The sequence below is a fragment of the Scyliorhinus canicula genome, chromosome 21 (assembly GCF_902713615.1).
Source record: "Scyliorhinus canicula chromosome 21, sScyCan1.1, whole genome shotgun sequence".
Taxonomy (NCBI): Eukaryota; Metazoa; Chordata; class Chondrichthyes; order Carcharhiniformes; family Scyliorhinidae; genus Scyliorhinus; species Scyliorhinus canicula.
The window spans coordinates 41,183,528-41,200,480 of NC_052166.1; the positions used below are offsets into that span (position 1 = coordinate 41,183,528).

Sequence of the window (16,953 nt, forward strand, 5' to 3'; positions counted from 1 at the left end):
ATAATAGACATGGATTGATGTGTCCAACTTTAAAATAGAATTATTAAAAACTATTAATTTCTTGAAATATACATGTGGCAATGGTGTATGCGAATACATTGGAGACTCACAGTATTTTATCAAGCACGAGCATCAGGTATGGTAGTATGTCATTAGACTTGTAGTCCAAATACCTGGACTAATGATCTGGCAACTTGAGTTTAAATCCACCATAGTTGATGGGAAATTTCAATTGAGTTAGTTAACTGATTGAAGAAATCTGGAATAAAAATGGTAGGTTCAGAAAGGAAGACTCCTTTGCGTAAAAACTCAGATTCACCAGATTCATCTTGGGAAAGCATATCTATTCTTAACCAGTCTGACCTACATGTACCTCCAGACTCACTCACAACTGCCCTTTAAAACGCCCTAGTAAGTCATGCATTTGTATTCACAAGGTGGCTGTAATAAATATTGGTGTTGCCATCAATGCCCACTTCCCATGAATGAACTTTTCAAAAACAACTAGCGTTGGTATTTATTTTAGCTTATACAGACTGATTTGAATATTTGGCCCTGTAGCAAGCTGCTATTTTTACATTGGCTTAGAAAGTAAATCAATGTCTTGTGGGGAAGGACAAACCTAGCATTATCAATGGATTCAGGGAAAATTAGCTGATGAGCTGCTCATTCATTCTAGAGTTAAGCTAACACCAATGGAATTGCAGTTAGCACCCAGAATGCTTCAGTGATTATGCCATTTCTCTGCACATGTGCATCTGTTAATTCAGTTCCCCTGCTCTGCAATTTATTAACTTTTCCCAGTCAGTGCATGATTTAGGTAACCAGCGCTCATCACTGGTTGGAATTATGGGCAGCACGGTAGTACTGTGCGTAGCACTGTTGCTTTATAGCTCCAGGGTCTCAGGTTTGATTCCTGGGTCACTGTCTGTGTGGAGTCTGCACGTCCTCCCCTTATCTGCATGGGTTTCCTCCGGGTGCTCCGGTTGCCATCAATAGTGGTCAATAGTGATATTGACTGTTGCTGCTTAAATAGCTATACAGCACTCTCCACAGAATTACAGTCCTTATAGCAAACCGTACGCTGTTACTCGCAGGCGTCAGTATAATACTTCATTTTCACTTTCTAGCCAGCTATCTTCGAATCGCAGAACTGATGGCACGGTAGGACAATGGGTAGCACAGTTGCTTCACAGCTCCAGGGTCCCAGATTCGATTCTTGGCTTGGGTCACTATCTGTGTGGAGTCTGCACGTTCTCCCCGTGTCTTCGTCGGTTTCCTCTGGGTGCTCCGGTTTCCTCCCACATGTCCCAAAAGACGTGCTGTTAGGTAATTTGGACATTCTGAATTCTCCCTCTGTGCACCCAAATAGGTGCCGGAATGCGGTGACCTGGGGCTTTACACAGTAACTTCATTGCAATGTTAATGTAAGCCTACTTGTGACAATAAAGATTATTATTATTATTCTCCGGCCATTGGGATTCTGTGTTCCTGCCGGTATCGTACGCTCGTCCGCAGGTTCCCCTTCAGCGTGAGGTAGCTTCAGTGGGAAATCCCATTGAAAAATAGCGGGAATAGAGAATCCCACCACCCGTGAACAGCACGCTGCTGAGAAATACGTGGCTGGGGAACCGGAGAATCTAGCCTACTATCAAGAAAAAACAAGTCGATCTTAAATATTTGTACCCATTTGTTTTATGAAGGCAACAAAATATATCCTACTTCTATCTTGAGTCATCATATTCACTCTTTACAATTGTTTTTTGTGAACCCTAAAGCAAGCCATTGATCAAAAACATGCAGCTGTTGACGACAAGGAGAATGAAATTCAACAGCTACATCTAGCTTTGAGAGAAAGGGAACATGATTTAGATCGACTAAAGAGTCTCTTTGCCAACAATGAAGAAACCATTAATGTAAGTTCAATACAGGAATTATTTATGCTGTACAAATATAAAATATCCTACCATTATTTTCTCTGGAACTATAGAGGTACAAGCTGTGCTTTGGTGAGGCAAGAAATGATTTGTTAGCAAACTGCTTCTGTCAATCTGTATGTACCACTCTGCATCTTGATAATTTCAGAGAATTTAGATATTGAGAAAAAAATTAACGTGCAAACTTGCCTGTGTACTAAAAGTCTTTGCTTAACATTTCAGAGTGAAATTTAAAATTCATATGTAAAACGGTCCTGCTCTAGTCATTGAAGAGCAGCAACTACTGTAGAAAACTCTTTTTTGGAGCCATGTACATGCTAATATTGGGAAGCAGTTCACAGGATTCTGCCCTATGGAATGAGGGGTGGAGAAATTAGAAAGTAAAAGGAACACTTCATTCCGAACAAGGTTTAGCTAAAATGTCCTATGACTCTTCTCAAACTGCCGACCTGAACCCATCCAGCTTATTTTTGAATGTGATGCAACAAAGTTTTATTGCAAATATATATATAATATATATAATCTCAGACTTGCTGAGATTTTCCATCATTTTCTCTTTTGTATATAATATATATATTATATATAAATGTATTGTACTTAATTTATATTCAATTATAGATAAAATATTCTGAAGTAAGTGTGTGGTATTGTCATAGTGTCACGTGTCAAAATCCTCTTTGGATTGAAAGTCAAAATCCTCTTTGTTTAAGAAAAAGAGGATTGGAACAATGTATTTCAGATTGTTCCTATTTAGCTTCTGAAACTTACCTGAGTGTCCTTTTAAGACCAAGTTTTAATTATCTGGAGGACACCAGTTTCACATTAATATGTTTTATTTTGTTTAGAATTGTTCTGGTTTGTATTCCTATTCCCAAAACTGCAGAGTATATAAGAGACCACCAAAATGCAGTATTGTTTTCCAGGTCATTTCATATTTTATTGTGGTGAGTAAAGTAAGTGTTCTGTTTACTAGTCAGTTTAATTTTTCTTTGAAGCACTTGGATGATACGATTAAAGAAAAAGACGTGGAGCTGCAGCATCTTGCAAATACATGCAAGAATTTGCAAAGAGTGAAACAGGAGCTGGAGGATAGTCGAGCACAGTCTCTCCGTGAGAAGGATGCCATGATTTCACAGCTGCAGCAGTGTCTAAAAAATAAGACCGACAATCTGGAGGTAATTAATATTTAGGCAAAACTGAAGGTTAGGGAAATGATAGCCTGAACAGATATTTGCGCTGAACAGATCCTCAGTAATGTGCAAATAGGCAATAATTTGGGTAATTATAACCAGTCTGATCATGCTGCAGTATTGTGCTTTTTATGGATTCTGTCCCAAGTTTGGTCAACAAAGCTTTTTTTTAAATAAAAGGCAGTTTTCAGATGCTAGTCTGATGATTTGTGTGGATGTATGTGTAAGTATACAACATGGTTTTTCATTCCATTTTCTGGGAATTAAACAATTTACCAGAGGCGCATCAGTTATTTCAGTTGTTTTTTCAGGTAATTGCGTATCGGTGAATATAATAAGTGGCCCTTAACTGTAATATATTTCAATTTTATTTTCTAATCCAGGAGATGACAAATACATTGCTAAACCAGGCTCAGTGTGGCACCAAAGACTTGGCAGAGCAGTTGAATCAGCGCTTAAAGTTAAAGGAGAAGATGCTGGAGGATGCTTGGGCAGAGAAAAGGCAGCTGAGTGCAGAGCATGAGAAGGAGATTGCAGAACTATTAAACACCATTAACAGCAAGGACCAACTACTCAAAGTATGTGTTGCGAAATAAATATGATACTTAATTGCTAAGTATGTTTTTATTGCTTGTATTTATACTGTCAAAATTGTTTATTGCAATTTGAATACTTTTCAGATGCATTGATCTTGAAATAACTTAAAGACTTACGAAGCGGGATTCTCCAACCCCCCCTTACCCCGGCCAGGTCGGAGAATCCCTGGGGGCAGCATGAATCCTGCCCCGCTGCTCCGACACCAGCTGCCGAATTCTCCAGCACCGTTTTTCGGGCTGGGGCCGACAGTCGAGGTCCGTCCAGCAATTCTCTGGGCCCCGATGGGCCAAGCGGTCGCGCGTTCCTGGCCAGTCCCGCCGGCATGAAATAGACATGGTCCATCCCGGCGGGACCTGGTTTGGAGGGCGGCTACTGCAGCCCTCGGGGGGGGGGGGGGGGGGGGCACAGTGGCGTGGCTCGCGATCAGGGGGCCCACCGATCAGCCGGTGGGCCTGTTCCGTGGGGGCACTCTTTCCATCCGCACCGGCCTCTGTAATGCTCCGCCATGGCCGGCGCAGAGAAGAACCCACCTGCGCATGCGCAGGAAACACACCAGCGACTCTGCACATGCGTGGGACCATGGCGGCCCTTCGACGCTGGTTGGCGCAGCGCCAATCCCTCTGGCGCCAGCCTAGCCCCTGGAAGTGCGGAGGATTCCGCAACTTCTGGGTGGCCCAGGTGGGATGGGGGCAGGGAAGCTGATTTTAAGGGACAACAAAGATGAAAAGGGGGAATGAATAAATGCAAGAAATAAAAATAAATTGAAAGAAATAAAAATGGGGTGAAGGTGGAGGAGAAAGGTCATAGTCGGAAGTTATTGACCTCAATGTCCAGATTGCTGTATCGTGCCTAATAGAAAAAGGGGTGCTTTTCCTCCAGTTTGCGTTGGACTTCACTGGATCCTTGCCAAGGATGGGCATCTGGACATGTGCGGATTGGTGTGTGGCAATGCCAAGCGACTGGAAGATCTGGGTTCTGCTTGTGGACGGACCAAAAGTGTTCTGCCAACCGCGCAACCAGCTTGCGTTTAGTCTCTCAAATGTAGAATAGACCGCATAGGGAGCAATGAATGCAGTAGACTAGACTGAAGGAGGTGCACATGAAGCACTGCTTCACCTGAAATGAGTGTTTAGGCCCTTGGATGGTGAGCTAGCCAGCCTTGTTCAGTCAGCAATGGGCATATCACTATAGGCTGGTATTACCCCCAAGGCTGGCTTCCAGACTAGAAATGTTTGCTAAATCCCTGAAGAAAGAATCAGTTTTATTTTTTAAAAATTCCAGACAGACACCCTTGACCAGAATCCAAGAGGGACATAACTTGGAGGTAGGATGACAGCTTGGACAAGAAAAAAGGTCATACAATCACAGAATGCTTGATTGGAAAAATCAACATGCACTTTTGCCCAGAATATTTACACGTCCTCTTCCAAATACAGCCTTTTATAAAATGATCCCTTCAATAAAAGTTTGTATTTACTCAGCCAATGTTATGTAATGGTGCCATTGAAATATCATTTTATTGGGTACCTGGGTACTTGAGTTTAAATTATTTGATCAGTAAAATTTGATCCATCGCATGTTTTCTCATTGTTGAAAATTGATAGCATCAGCCGAGCAAGCATTTTAACATTTTTTAAACTTTAAAGTTGCACTTTTGGACAATAGGTACTATTGTCTTAGCAATGGATAACTGAATATATTTATTTTCCATTTCTTTTTCAGGAGGTATCAGAACGTTACAACCGCCGTTTATCTGAGCTTAGTCGTGAGATTCGAGGACTGAATCGTCAATGCCTTGAGAAAGAACAAGATGACTTGGGCCTGTTGACACATGACTGTGTCTTAAATCAGGAGCAGATACTAGAAATGGCTCAACTTAAAGCTGCTTCTGATGAAAAAGATAAGATTATTAATGTAAGTATGGCTGCAAATCTAGATGAATTTGTATAAATGACATGGAATTGTATTTTTATCTCACTGATACTGCAAAAAGTATCATTCTTCGTGTCAGTCTGATAACAACCTGAGTTATGCATTGGGCAGATGACGGAGTTGTTTCTGATTCTAGCGTAGAAGGGTTACTTAAAATCGGACTGATGCCAGTTGTTTAAATGTAATTGTCTTGGAATATTAGCTAAAATTTAGTCAACGTTATTTATATTCTTTGTAACATTTGTTTTGTAAACCTTAGAAGATATGTCAAAAACATCTGAGGGAAAGCAAGATCTTCGCAGAACCAGATTTTAAGCCATTTTCTAGGGGTCCTTCCAGATTTAGGGAGGGACTTTAATGGGATCCTTGTGGATTTTCGAGCTCCCAGTGATAACAAAATTTACCTTCCGCTTGGGCTTTAATAATACTGGTTTCAGTGAAAACAGATTCTCATTAATTGAGCTTTGTTAGGAATAACTGTTCTGGCTTTTTCATTGACAGTGGGCAAATGGTAGGTAAGACAACAGCCTCGCTTTAGGGGGTGGTTTACTAGTAGAAGTAGAACAGTACAGCACAGAACAGGCCCTTCGGCCCTCGATGTTGTGCCGAGCAATGATCACCCTACTCAAACCCACGTATCCACCCTATACCCGTAACCCAACAACCCCCCCCCCCCCCCCCCCCCCCCCCCCCACCTTACTTTTTAGGACACTACGGGCAATTTAGCATGGCCAATCCACCTAACCTGCACATCTTTGGACTGTGGGAGGAAACCGGAGCACACTGAGGAAACCCACGCACACACGGGGAGGACGTGCAGACTCCGCACAGACAGTGACCCAGCCGGGAACTGAACCTGGGACCCTGGAGCTGTGAAGCATTTATGCTAACCACCATGCTACTGTGCTGCCCAAATATTGGAAACATTAAACGAGGTCTTCCGGCTGTAAGCCAGTGGCATCGTCCGGTCCCTGTGACGGTGCACCCCCGCTGCGTGTTTCCCTGCGGCATGGGATGGATTCAATGGCAAACCCCATTCCAGCAGCGAGACCAGAAGATCCCACCACCGGCCAACAGCGGGGTCCCTTCTCACCTCCGGGAAACACACCAGGGGGACTCCCGAGAATCTTGTCCTTGGCGTATCATTATAATGAATTCATCAACATGTAATGTTTATTTCTGTGATTTAAAAACTAATTTCTGACACAAATTACAACCTTTGATAGAAACTGATGGAGCAAGGGCAAAAGAAAGACCAATATTTTGCACAATACGAAACTCCAAACCCTTCGCATATTCTTGAGCTGAAACAGACGATACAAATACTGCAAGAACAGCTGCATGAAAGAGAAGGTGGGTAATGACAAGGAATTAGAAAAAATAAAAGCAGGTTGCTTTAGTAAGTTCCCTTCTGGTACAGTAATAATTCTGAGTGGCTGGGCTGTGTGACAGTGGAATTTTGGCTCCCTTCTACCCAACGGTACATTGGATAATTGAGTCAACATTTGGAAGACCCTGCGGAGAGGATATGTGAGAAGCATAAGGCAAAGTGTGTTATATATTGAATCCTATCACAGTTGAGAAGAGAAAACAAGACCTATAAACTGCTGTTTTGTATGCATGTCTACAATATGTATCATTCAGTTTATTTCGCTTGTGTAAAATGCTACAGCCTGGGTTCTCAGTCACTAAATTTACACTTCCATGATCCAAACTGCCCCTGCCATTTACTTTATCCAAGTTCTGTTAAAATGCTTATCCTCCCTCTTCAAATCTGTCCCAATTGCTATGTCTACTTGAGTGATATCTTTCTGCATCAAATTTCCACGAATACTATCAGAATTAGGCCATTCGGCCTATCGAGTCTGCTCAGCCATTCAATCATGACTGATATGTTTCTAATCCCCATTCTCTTGCCTTCTCCCCGTCTCCTTATATCCTGCTCCACCTGTGACAGCTATTCGTTCAGCATTCAAGGTTTGCTTGCCCAGTACCGTTCTCCTTGCCATCTCACTCTTGTGTTTAAAAGGAAAAACAAACTTCCTTTAAATCCTTCTCCTCAACCTTGCCTTTGGTTTACCAAACCTTGGCATCATTTTTTATTTTTCCCTTCTTGTTGGGTATCTACTGTTTTGTCATTCTAAGTTGAGGTGCTTTGAAACCTCTTTCCACAGAGGAATAATGCAGAAAGAGCGGTGCCTCTTACATGTTGCATTGAAATGCATTGTCATGAATTTGCCGAGTAATAGCAGTAACACAAATCTAACAAGTAATGCAAGGTTCTGCCCAGTAACAGGTAGAAATCTGCTTAGCGACAGCAGTAGCCAGTATTCAAAAGGCTGTATGAGATGCAGTATCTTTCCCAGTAACAAAATTAGTAGGTATCATAGATAGAATCAGGTCTGAGTCGCCTATTGGTAGAAGGAGCCTACCTAGATGATTGGGAGATCAGGGAGGTATACGCATGCTAAATTCTAGAGTCAAGGAATTTGACAGAGGCAGACAACCAAATACACAATGCAGAATCAAAGGGGAGAAATGGTCTAAATGCCAGTACCCTCAGAAGCAGGTAGGCCAGTTTACATATAGCAGCCTGGAGACTAGTTTACATCTAACAGCCTCTAGGTCTTGGAGCCAAGGCAGTGCAGAAACCTTAGTAAAGACAGTTTAAATATGGGCCAGGACAAGGTATTCCCCAGATATGATTATCATCCCTGCATTATATGGTAACTACTATAAGCTGGTTTTGACTTATAGATCTATTTGATTTGGATGTTGTTCACGGAAAGGGGAAGACGAGGAGTAAATATATTTTGGAACAAGGGGTATGTTCTACAGAAACTGTATGTGTACTTAGTAATTCATATACTTAATTGTCTTAGCATAGTATAGTCCTTTTTGTGTGTATTTGTCTTTTTAATTTAATAAATAGTCTTTAATAATTGTTGCACAATGACTGGGTGCTTATTCTCACTGGGGTTTTACTTGACTCCTCTTACCATCCCAAAAACAAAACTATACGCCTCCATCAACCGCTGTTCCAAATTTGGATACCCTCACAGATAACATCAGCGTGGTTTGTGAAATGCAAGACATTTGCTCGATAGAAAATGTTTAATGCCTTTACTGCATCTGATAGATATACGTTTTGTTAGTTGCTAATACACAATCTCTTCCGTAAGTGATTAACTTTTTTCTATTCTGAGTTTAAGTTAAAATTAGAGATTAAATTTCAATATGGAGATGTGATTGTGCAGTGACTAATGTTCATGACTTGTGAAACACCTACGGCAGGAATTTGAGCTCAGTAATTGGTTTTGGTTCAGGGTTCCCCAAACTGGGTTCAGAGTTCCGCGGGACTCAACCAGAGTTTTTGTGGTGGATTTATATTTTTTAAATGTTGCCCTTCCTGCTTGACCAGTCAACGGTGTTTTTTTCACTTTGTTGGCCACTGATAGGCCCACTAGTCAGCTGATCAGCAGCCAATGAACTGAGAAGCTTGCCTCTGGACGAGCTTCAAATATATGCAAAGTCACAGTGTCATGTGAGTGTCCCTTTAAGAAATATTTTTATCTTATCACATGGCTTCAGTGATGTCATTGTGAGGGTGGAGCTGCGCTGTGGCTTTGAGTTTACTTTCACTTTTGACTTTGACTTTCGCTTTGTGTTTGGACTGGTTTGTACTGTGCAGATTGAAAGAAGGCTTTCTCTATCTTCATTTTAAAAACTGTCTCCAGACTACTTGCTAACGAGATAACTGCTTTCCGGAAGTAATTCAAACCTGCTGTTTGAAAAGGGAAACAGAGTATCAATAACAAGTCTTAAAGACAGAGTGTCGTGTGCTGGACCACTTTGAAAAAGGGTTTCTGGCTTATGGGATTTTGTTGTTAAATTGGAACAGTTAAGGGGGATTCATTAAGGGCTATAAATAGATTACTGTAGCTGTGTTGGGTATTTATGTTTGCAGTTGATAAAAATTCTTGCATGTGTGGGGTTATACAAATGTTAACTAAATTCATAGAATTAAGTTTGTTTTTTTGATTAAAAATGCCTAAGACCACTGTTGAATAACACCTAAAAGGCAGCCCTTGTGCTCATCCTAGCCAAAACAGTTGCAGGTCAGGTCAACTCCATGATATACTTTGGAGTTTTCTAAACCCTGGCCCATAACAATAGGCAAGACCAAGAGCTAAGGCAACTGGACAACGGAGCAAGGTAGGTTGAATCCACAGGCCGGAGCCAAGAGAGGTGGGGGCCCGAGGGAGGCCAACACTGCAGGGACCAGAGAGAGAGGCATGTGTGTGTGTGTGTATATATATAGATTAAAAATGAATATAAGTAGGTCCAAGATTTTAAATGCATTTACAATTAATGCATGTCTTTTCTTTCTTTAATTTAGCTGAATTCAATCAACAAGAGTCTGAAGAAGATGAGATCCTTGTTAAATTGCCACAAAAAGAGAAGAGCTCAGCAAATCTGAAAAAAGAATTCAATGAAAAAACTGAAGAACTAAACAAGAGCCTAAAGAAAGAAAATGAGGCAAAAGTATATGTCTGCTGTAGCTAGAATAAGTCCAAGCAGAATTGATAGTTGAATGCCTGTCAAATTACTTCATATAATTCACTTCTGGACGAATGCCTAACTGAATTTTTTTTAAACTTTTGACTTTGCAGATGGAAGTGGCTCAACTTCAGTCTCTACTTGACAAATTCAAAAAAGATACTCAAGCACAGGCTGCATATATTGAATCATTGTCCAAAACCATGCTGGTCAAGGATGAAATTATTAAAGTAAGACATTCTTTTGAAAAATGGGGTAATTTTTATTTGTTCTTGAGATGTGAGCATTGCTGGCATTTATTGTCCATCCCTAGTTTATCTATAACAGGTGGTGGCCTGTCTTCAACTGCAGAGATGTGGAGGTACACCTGCAGTGCTGTTAGGTAGGGAGTTCAGGGTTTTGACCCAGTGACAGTGAAGCAATGGTGATGTAGTTCCAAGTCAGGATGATGTAAAGTTTAAAGGGGAACTTGCAGAGTGTGTTTCCACACATTTGCAGCCCATGTTCTTTTAAGTGATGGAGGCCATGGATTTAGAAGGCACTGTCGAAAGAGCGAGTTGAAATATAAGACCATAAGACATAGCGGCAGAAGCAAACCATTCGGCCCATCAGATCTGCTCTGCCTTTCAATGAGATCAGGACTGATCTGATATGATAATCCTCAACTCCACTTTCCTGCCTTATCCCCATTCCTTTACTGATAAAAATCTGTCCATCTCCGCCTTGGACATACTTAACACCCCAGCCTCTAAAGCCATCTGTGGTAAAGAATTACTCAGATTCACTACCCTCTGCGATGCAGTATATTTTTTTAGATAGTGCACACTGCTGCCATTGCACTGATGATGGGGGAAGTAAATGTTTAAGGTAGTGGATGGAATGAAGATCAGGTGTCCTGGATTATGATAAGCTTCTTGAGTTGTCACAGCTGCACTCATCAAGGCAATTGGAGGGTATTCCATCATAATCCTGCCTTTGACAGGCTTTGGGGAGACAGGATGTGAACTGTTCTCAACAGAACTCCCAGCCTCTGACCTGCTCTTGTAGCCACAATGGGCGCAATCTAATTGGAACAGAGTCCTGTGATGAGCGCATTTAGCCATGCTATCTATAAGGACTGTTTCAATTCAGGGTCTCAGTAGGGAACACCCCATTCTTTTTACTGCACTGAGGGGTTCCGCTCACGCAAACTCCTCAATGCAGGAAGAAATCAGGATGCCGTTTTTAAACGGCATCCTTATATCTCAAACCCCGTCTCCCAAAGCCCCAGCTCACCTATAAGGGGGCCTCGGGAAGGGGGGGGGGGGGGGGGCGGCTGCACCCCACCTCTCACACGCTGGGCATCCCTGAGCCCAATCCCCACTGTGGAAAAAATGCCAGCCTGTCACCTTGGCATTACTAGTGCCCCTGCCAGCTGGAAGTGCCACTTGGGAACCTTGGCAGTGACAGGCTGGCACCCAAGTGCACTGCTAAACTGGCAGTGTCCAGGTGGCACCAGGAGTGCCAAGGTGCCAGCCTACACAGAGCAAGCACCTGGGGGCCTCCAATCCCCTAGGAGAGCCTCACAAGTGGCGTTCCATCAGATCCACTTTTGTGAGAACCAGCACTGAACAGCACTCGCTCGAGGTCTCCGATGCGAAGGGGTGAGATCCCAACGTCTCGGGTAGATCAGGGGAGTGCTTATTAGTGTGAGACCTATTGGGCAGGACGGTAGCACAAGTGGATAGCACTGTGGCTTCAAAGCGCCAGGGTCCCAGGTTTGATTCTCCACTGGGTCACTGTCTGTGCGGAGTCTGCACGTTCTTCCCGTGTCTGCGTGGGTTTCCTCCGGGTCTCCGGTTTCCTCCCACAGTCCAAAGACGTGCAGGTTAGGTGGATTGGCCATGATAAATTGCCCTTAGTGACCAAAAAGGTTAGATGGGGTTATTGGGTTACGGGGATAGGGTGAGGGCTTAAGTGGGTCGGTACTGATTGTTTACTGTATGTTCTATGTCCTTCTGCACTGTATGTTCTATGTCTATATGTCAGATCGTGGTCCTGCCCACAATGGGTGGGATTCAGATTATAAAGCCTCACGAGATCACAAAGAACAATACAGCATAGGAACAGGCCCTCCAAGCCTGTCAAAAGACATGATCCCACCCATGGCTAATCCTCAGCACTACCTAGTGCTTTATCCCTCTATAACCATCCTATCCGTGTATTTGTCGAGATGCCTTTTGAATGTCGTTAATGTATCTGCTTCCACAACCTCCCTTTGCAATGTGTTCCAGGCATTCACCACCCTCTGTGTGAAGGAAACCTGCCTCGCACATCTCCTCTAAATTTTGCCCATGGACCTTAAACCTATGCCCCCTGGTGACTGACCCCTCCACCCTGGGAAAGAGTGCCTGCCCATCTACTTAATCCATGTCCCTCATAATCTTGTAGACCTCTATCAGATCACCCCTCAACCTCCGTCATTCTAATGAAAACAGTCAGAATCTATTCAGCCTCTCCACATAACTAACATCCTCCAGAGCAGGCAACATCCTGGTAAACCTCCTCTACACCCTCTGTAAAGCCGCCACATCCTTCTGGTAGTGTGGCGACAAGAATTGTGTGCAATATTCCAAGTGCAGCCGTACCAAGGTTCCAAAGAACTGTTTCAAGCCGGGTAGATTCCCGAAGATGAATCTTCGGGCATCTACCGGCCGCGCCACTTATTGGGTGCAACAAGGCCATTAGCTCATGCCCACTATTTATGTGGCTGCTGCAGTTCAATTTCTGGTCAATTGTAATCCCAGAATGTTGAGAGTGGTGATTCAGAGATGGTAATACCATTGAATATCATGGGGAGATGGCTGAACTCGCTCTTGTTGGAGTTGATCATAACTTAGCATTGGCATGTATAACTTGCCACTTATTACCCCAAACCTGAATGTTGTCCTAGTTTTGCTGTACATAGACATGGACTTCTACTGTATATCTTGAGGGATTGCAAATAGTACTAAACATTGCAATCAACAGCCAAATTCCTCACTTCTGATCCTCTGATGGAGGGAAGATCATTGATGGGCAGATGAAAATGGAACTCCTGCAGCAATAATCTGGGAATTAACTGATTGGCCTCTACCAATCACAACCAGCTTCCTTTGCTGGATAGGTCTCGTGTTTTCTCTCTGACTCCGATTGCCTTCAATTTTGCCAGGGCTCCTTCTGCCACATGCCTGATGCCACATCTGGTCAACTGCTGCCTTGATGTCAACGGCAGTCACTCCTCACCTCGCCTCTGCAATTCAGCTTTTTTTTTCCATGTTTGGATGGAATTTGAACCTTGAGCATTAGCCTGGGCTACTGGATTACTAATCCAGCCCCATTACCTCTACACCACCATCTCCCCCGTGAATGGGAGGGCCTTGTCCTGGTTTCTTTGTTTTTTTCTAAGCTTGCAGTTCATTTTTTTTTGTTATCACAGGATCTTCAGTCTAGACTTTCTACCTCTGAGGAAAAGGGAGCGGAGCATTTTGCAAGCGATGTAATTGTGACAAAGGACGGTATCCAGAGGCCTGATCACCCTCCAATAGAAAGAACTATCATCGGTGGAGTCAGCCAGGAGGTTTGTCACCATTTGCGTGGCAATTTGATTTTGGCTTTTATAGACATATTTTACTTACATCCAGTTAACAAGGGCACCAAAATAATCACTCGTTAATTTATTTGCAGAACGTCCCGACTTTAGAAGATCAGATGTCAGAGAAACACTTGCATCATGCACTAAAAAGTGAACAGCAGCTGTACTCTAGACTGATCAAAGCAGTGAAAGAACCAGACAGGTAGAAAATTACGACTTTCTATCTTCATAAAATATGTGGGGGTTCTTTTGAAATAACAACCAAACAAGAAGGATTTTGAAAATTCAGGTATTTCTATTTGTAGCTGGCTTATTTTTTTTTTAAAATTTAGATTACCCAATTATTTTTTCCAATTAAGGGGCAATTTAGCGTGGCCAATCCACCTACTCTGCACATTTTTGGGTTGTGGGGGCGAAACCCACGCAGACACGGGAGAATGTGCAAACTCCACACGGACAGTGACCCAGAGCCGGGATCGAACCTGGGACCTCAGCGCCATGAGGCGGTTGTGCTAACCACTAGGCCACCGTGCTGCCCAGCTGGCTTATTTTTAAAGAAAATGCAAGATTTCATATGAAATTAAAGCAGACGCTGGAATTCTAATAAAAACAGAAAGTGCTGGAAATACTTAGCCGACCAGGCAGTATCAATGGCCAAATAAGGGTCCTGAGCTCGCTCATACCGGCAGTGAGACCGGTACATACTTATCACTGCGACAGCCTCCTATTTGGAAACTCTAGAGCTTCCGCGGTCTCACCGGGAGAGGCGAGTGTTGTTGAGGCGGCTTGCAAAATGAAAGGATATCTCAAAATGCATGTGCCCTCGGAGCCTAAAAGGCAAACAGTAATTTGGACATGTTCAGAGGCACTGATAGCCCTCACTGTCTATTGCTTGCGGGGGATATCCATTAAACTGGTGACCTCCACAAAGTACTGGGGAAAGTGCTCTGCTCCTGGCAAGCATGAAAAATCACCCCTATTGGGGCCCTTAATTATTTTAGTTGATGTTCTCCTCCTGCTATTCCCTATCACCTGTCACTCTGGGGCCGGGAACAATCAGCCCAGAAACCATTCTGATGAAAGGTCATAGACCTGAAATGTTAATTCTATTTCTCATTACAGTGATGCTGACAGATACACTGAGTATTTCCAGCATTTTCTGTGTTTCTGTGCAAGATCTAACGCCGCAGTGCGCTTTTGCCAAAAAAGTATATATTCGAGGTGGAATGTGTCTGATATATTTGAAATCACAGCTTGAACTTGTTTCTCATACTGAGCTCACCTCTACTGAATTGACCCTGCAAAGAGGTTGTCGATGCTTTGCTTTCATTCTTTGCTACAAAGGATATATAACATCCATTTCTTAATTTAGAGATTTGTGGTTTTAGTTTTAAATAAATTATGCTGTTTTTGATTCTACATGGTGCTTTTAATGAGACTCAAAAGTCAGTAATGATCTTTTAACACCATCTCCTATGCCTGAGGGGATATTCTAAGGCAGTGGGTTAATTAGCCTTTTTTGGGGGACCTGGGCTCAAATCCAGTTCAGACCCATGGGTTTGTAGTCTCTGTTTTCGAGCTGAAAGGATTTTTTGAAATGAGTTTGGAACATTGGCATTGTCCTACATCACAGCTTAATAATGTGACCCTCATTGCCAATTCCACTTGGATGGTGCAGGAAGGCTGGCATTGTAAATTGGGGGTGGGAGGGGGAGAGGTCACACTGTAGAGAGAGGTTTATGGTTATGCTGTAATTTACCTGGATGTGCTTCATAACTGTTTATGAGAGACTCCAGTGGCCCCAAAAGTAGTTGATCACAGCTTTTGCTGCTTCCAACAATTAACTATTGGCATTCCTTTTATATGTACTCCATTAGACTTTTATAGAAACCTGTTTATTTACTTTGTGCCTGTAAGATAGCACAAATAAACCACCCAATATATATTTAATTGTGTATGTTTTTATAAATTGGCTGTATGAGGAGCACTGTTGAGCTTTTTTTCCTTTCCCATGACATTGCTTCTTTGCCTCAACTTTGTGCAGCCGCAGTCGCATCCAGGCCTTGCAGATGGAGCTGACAGCCATTCAGTTGCTGCGGCAACAACTTGAGGAAAGCATTCAAATCAATCAAAATCTACAGAAGAACTTGGAACAACAAATCCAGAATGCACAAGGAAAAGCAGGTAGGATGCAGATAAAAGCACCATAGTGCGTTATGGAGAAGGAGAACAATCCCGTTCCTTGAAGAGAGATCATGTAAAGAAAAGTTGTATCAAAAGGAAGATTTAAATAATGCATTGTATTTCGAATGAATGGGAGCCATGCAGTTTTGTTATTGAGGGATTTTTAAATTGCGTTTGGAAAAGCATAGCCAAGCCCAGAGAATTGATGAGCTATTTAATAGTGGACAGCGTCACAGCAGTGTTCAAAGCTTGTTCATACACCCAGTCCACCAAAGTGTGAACTCTAGCAGGAGTCATGGGATAGGGATCACAAGCGGGATCCTGACCAATGTCTATTTCCCCCTCCTTCCCTAGCCCACTGACAATGTTTCCCATTGGCTGCTTAGAATAAATGGAAAAAGAAAGACTTGTTTTTCATGCTCTCAAGATGTTTCAAAACATTTCACAGCTGGTGAACTACTTCTTGGAGTTTGGTCACTGCTGTTGGAAATGTGACAGTTAGTTTGCACACAGCAAGCTCCCACAAATAGTAGGGCAATAATGACCGGATAATTTGTCCTTTGTGAAGTTAGCTAAGCCAGATCAGCAGTCAAACTGGAAGGTTCTGGTCAGAATGGCTTAGTGAATACCAGGTGATGTCTTTAACCATTCATTCGAGGAAGCCTGCCCCAGAAAATTATCAGATAATTTCACTAATTCTTAGACTTTTGTCAGACAAGGAAATTAAGGGTTAGGGCACCAGGGTGGGTAAATGAAGTTTAAGGTACAGATCAGTCATAATCTAACTGTATTGAGTTCAATGTGTTGGACAGCTCAGTTCTGTTCTTCTATGCTAACTTTACTCTGGCCAGATTTTTACGCTTTCCCTCCCTCCCAAACCCCTGGCGGGTTTTCAGGCTCCGACCCAGACATGATTTTTCGGTGGGGCAGGCTGAGCTTT

General features: G+C 42.7%; 1 protein-coding gene across 9 annotated transcripts in view; it reads left to right on the forward strand.

Moving 5' to 3' along the window:
- Window positions 1–16,953, forward strand: part of LOC119955787 (myomegalin-like) — a 160,412-nt gene that overhangs the window by 71,978 nt on the left and 71,481 nt on the right. For all 9 annotated transcript variants that reach the window (XM_038782364.1, XM_038782359.1, XM_038782360.1 and 6 more), the window contains 10 exons: window positions 1,779–1,916; window positions 2,933–3,112; window positions 3,511–3,705; window positions 5,447–5,638; window positions 6,883–7,009; window positions 10,056–10,201; window positions 10,330–10,446; window positions 13,674–13,814; window positions 13,922–14,031; window positions 15,874–16,013. In XM_038782364.1, coding sequence (XP_038638292.1) covers window positions 1,779–1,916; window positions 2,933–3,112; window positions 3,511–3,705; window positions 5,447–5,638; window positions 6,883–7,009; window positions 10,056–10,201; window positions 10,330–10,446; window positions 13,674–13,814; window positions 13,922–14,031; window positions 15,874–16,013 — 1,486 coding nt within the window. The remainder of the gene's footprint in view (window positions 1–1,778; window positions 1,917–2,932; window positions 3,113–3,510; window positions 3,706–5,446; window positions 5,639–6,882; window positions 7,010–10,055; window positions 10,202–10,329; window positions 10,447–13,673; window positions 13,815–13,921; window positions 14,032–15,873; window positions 16,014–16,953) is intronic.